General features: G+C 41.2%; 1 protein-coding gene across 3 annotated transcripts in view; it reads left to right on the top strand.

The window, feature by feature from the left end:
- Positions 1 to 591: 591 nt before the first annotated feature.
- cadm2b (cell adhesion molecule 2b) overlaps positions 592 to 3,973 on the top strand; it is a 181,338-nt gene continuing 177,956 nt past the window's right edge. For 2 of the 3 annotated variants that reach the window (XM_015029449.1, XM_015029460.1), the window contains exon 1: positions 593 to 1,068. In XM_015029449.1, the coding sequence (XP_014884935.1) occupies positions 1,008 to 1,068 (61 nt within the window). In that variant the 5' untranslated portion in view covers positions 593 to 1,007. Of the gene's footprint in view, positions 1,069 to 3,973 lie in introns of all 3 variants that reach the window. The other variant, XM_015029467.1, reaches the window with a different exon arrangement.

The raw sequence follows: 3,973 nt of genomic DNA on the forward strand, positions 1-3,973 counted from the left end.
TGTAAGCAATCGGGAGCAGGTAGTACCACAAGGTTGTCTATTTAAACTGAGAAAGGAGAGCATTGACCAGAGATGGATGGAGATATTGACCATAAGCATATGGTCAGAGCGAATGGGATGGTTTAGATCACAGATCGCTTGCTTTTTAGAATGGCTCAGTCAAAGTTCAAACTAAGATCCAATTGAGCAGATGTGGCTGGATTTGAAAAATCACCAAGAAAAATACACGACATCTAATCTTTAGATTTTGGAAAGTTGGTAGAGGAAAAAAACAACAACACAAAACAAGCTGCAAAAGAAGGCTGTACAAGAAGAGTAGGCTGCGTTTTCTCAGATTTTTGGAAAAAACGTTTCCATAATTTCACAATCCTGAGTTAAACACTGCCACAAGACGCTGAAATTATGATCATGATAGAACTCATCCCGTTGAACTCATATGATCTTACTATTCATGTATTAATTAATGAATTTATTTAGTGAAGAAGACATTCAGCTACATATTTCTGCAGAAGCTTTTAGAAATCATGGCACTGATCACATTTTTTTTTTTTTTTTTCGCAAAACAATAATCTAAAAAAAAAATCGATCACCCGTTCGAAACTGATATAACAAAGTAACCGTGTACTCTGTGAAATTGTTTACCGGAGATCCGAAGTATGTCTAGGTGTTTTTCATTGGCGAAGCGTCTTCATTAGTCAAAAGGCGTGGGCGGGACTCTAGCTCTCTGCAGCGAGTCAAAGTGAAAGCAATAAAGGGAAGCAGGAGCTGCACTTTGCCGACGAGCATCTCTGCCGTCCTGCTTCACCACAGTCATCACTGCCCCCTCTGATCAGCGAAAACACACAGGGACTCCTGCAAAAACGGCAGAGTTCGTCAATGTAACTCGGGTCAGTCAGAAACTGCGCCGTTCAGCTGGATAAGTCCAATCTTGGCAGAAGAGAGGGAAAAAAAAATTAAAAAGAGAGAGTGGAGTGTTGGCGTAAAATTGTGCAGGAAAAGAGAAGAATATGATGCTCAAGCAGCACTTGATCTTCATCCTCTACAGCCTCTGCGCGAGCGTCTTTAAAGGTGAGCCCTCTTGGACGGTTGTTGTGCAGACGGGCGTGGTGTGCGGGGAGGTGGAGGCTTGCGTGGAGTGTAAAAGATCATTTGTGTTTTGTGACATGTGAGGGCAAGTTGTTTTATTCAGCGCAAACACAAGAAAAGGGAGAGTTGGCTCGCCTTTTAAAACGGCGCAGCTTCGGCTGCAGCAGTGCACGGCTGCCGCTGTCTGCCGTCAGTGTGCTGGAATGCCTGGAAGTTGAATTGTGCGGCGCAGTGAGGAGCAGAATGCGGCTACACAAGTTTCCGTATCGGAGGGGGGGTGACAACTTGCATGTCGCCTCAGTGACCGATAAAAGCTGCGGATTAGTTCACTGAAGCCTTCTGTGTCTGTGCTCATTCAGCTGGGCATGTGTCTTCTGAAACTGATACAGGATGCAGGAGAGGTGGCTGGTGTCTGTTTGCTGAGTCCGGTGTCATTGAGTAGATATTTACAACCACAGGCTGCGCTTAGGTTCATTTAATGGGATTTAGCAAATCTATTTTAAAGATAAAGATGCACACACACAAAAAAAAGTCCTCTATGCATTTCGTTGGGTTTTATATTGTGGTCACTGTTTAAAGTGCAGCCTATGCATGTGCATCTCCAACAGTGACGGTAACACATTTTAGGACCAGCATCGTGCACTGCTCTGCTGCCGGAGACGCAGGTGAGGTTGCGTGACTTGAAGCCAGTTGCAGCTCGGTTTAGACGTCGCCTCATGACAATAGTCGTTCTCCCCGCAGACCGTCCCGCTCCTGGACATGCTTGCGCAGCCACCGCCCTATAGGCGACCAGCCTTCTGAACCCCCCCTCCAGAAGAGCTGCTGCTGGTGCCATCAAAGTGTTCCATATGACAAATGACCAGATTAATCTGCCTTCCTCTTTTAATAATAATAAAAATCCATAAAACATTAATGACATTGTCAATGCAGATTTAGTGTAAGGTATTGTATAATGAAAGTGATTAGAGGAATTTTAACATAAAGCATAAATGATTTATAATTCCACTCAGAATCACTGTTCCACTTATTTGATCCTGAGAAACCAAAAGTTGATAACCTGCAGGTTCCCTGCTTACTTGGAAGTCCTGCATATTTATTTTTTAAAATTACATTGAATTATGGAATTAACATAATGTAAGTTTTAGATTTTCAGAAGAGTCCCGGCACATGGCCAGGGGCACCAGAACGTTTTCAAAAGGGCGTTCAGATTGGACAGCTGACAAGGTGGCCCCACAAAACCAAGTTGTTTTTTATGCTGTCAAACAGGGATGAATATTCAAAAGTTGAGCTATGTAAGACAAAACAAATAAATACATAGATTAACTAATCATCAAAATGTTGCAACTCACCGACACTTTTACTTTCTTTTAACTCTTTCCTACACATTTGTAAAATATTAAGCGTAAAACAGTGTTTGATCAAGGGAGGCGGCAGTCCTAAAGGGGTAGGCATTGCCCCCCTCCCCACCCACACCATCTCTGATTTGGCACACATGTATATGCCTAGCATTAGTCCCAGTTTAGCTTAAATGCTTGAGAGTGGATTGGCAATAAGTCAGAGTCTCGATCGACCAGATTGCTGTTAAAAATCACAAAATATTTATATAATTTGCCTTAATGAATGCTCTGTTTTTGGATAGTTGCTGTCAGCAAGTCTTGCCTCATCTAACAGAGCTGTCCAACTTGAAATGCCATCATCTGTTATGCACAGCTGTGACCCGAAAAGACATCCAACCACATCCACAGCCAGAGCTTGCCTAGAGACATGCCCCTTTTGGAGAGGATTATGGTTTGAGTTAAATAACCTTGGATGATTTATTAACCTCAAAATGTTCTCATAACTTCTAACTGAAAATGCTGTCTGTCGGTCTGTCTGTCTCTCTGTTCGTCCGCCCAGTCTGGAGTAAAAATAATGCATGTTCTTGTTTTGCCCAGTGCACAGACAAATCAAATGTACCGCAGTTTGGCTTCTGAGAAATCTTTAAACAAGTGAACTACATTATAAAACTAGTCACTAAAATGCATTTTGAAAATTACAATCACCTGTTTAGTTCTTCTCTAGTAACGCGATCACCTCACGGAGATCTTGAGTGCAACAAACAAATGATAGTGCAAAATGTCTGCACAGACAATGTGATCTGTGATTACTGACATGATGAAAACGTAAAGCACCCATGTCCTGGAGTTTGGTGCAAAAGTAGAGGAATACGAATACGGGCCTTACATATTAGTTCAGCGAAATCCCATGATATGCTGGGAGTAGCAATACTGTATATGGTGAAAGGAATTAAGGATCCACTGACTTTAACTTATGTCAACAACACTATCATTTCGAGAGTATGATTAATAATACATGAACATTACTATAGTCTTCAAGGCTTAGAAATACTGATATCAAAGAGGTTTCTCAGCAGTGTAAAGACCAGTGAGTGCAGCCGATGCAGCAGGTAAAAAGAGAAGGGATCATTTTAGTTTTTTGTCAGATAGAGTGAAAGATCTGTCTTGTAGTTTTCAAAGCTCAACAGATAATAAAAACCGTGCTATTCATTCTTCATAGCTGAGAAAAATGATGGCTATTAAATACGCAGACTAATTTAATTTAAAATAAGCCCCATTTGTGGGACTGATTTTTGTCACCCTTACAGTGTAGCTGGTGCTTTACGTGAATAGCCTTTACCAATCCCACTTGGGGTTTTGTTAGCCTCATCCTTAACCTTTCATCCCAAATATTAAAAGAAGAGCCATGATTTTACAGTTCATCAAACTGAGTTATAGTAGGGGAAAAAATGGGGACTTTAAAAAGACCTTTAGGTAAAAGTTTTACTAATTTTCTCTATGAATACTGTTACTGAGGGAGGCAGAGAAAACTTTATATTAACATTATATTT

This window comes from Poecilia latipinna, unplaced genomic scaffold (genome assembly GCF_001443285.1).
Source record: "Poecilia latipinna isolate Pla-1442-1.1 unplaced genomic scaffold, P_latipinna-1.0 Scaffold10, whole genome shotgun sequence".
NCBI classification, from domain to species: Eukaryota; Metazoa; Chordata; class Actinopteri; order Cyprinodontiformes; family Poeciliidae; genus Poecilia; species Poecilia latipinna.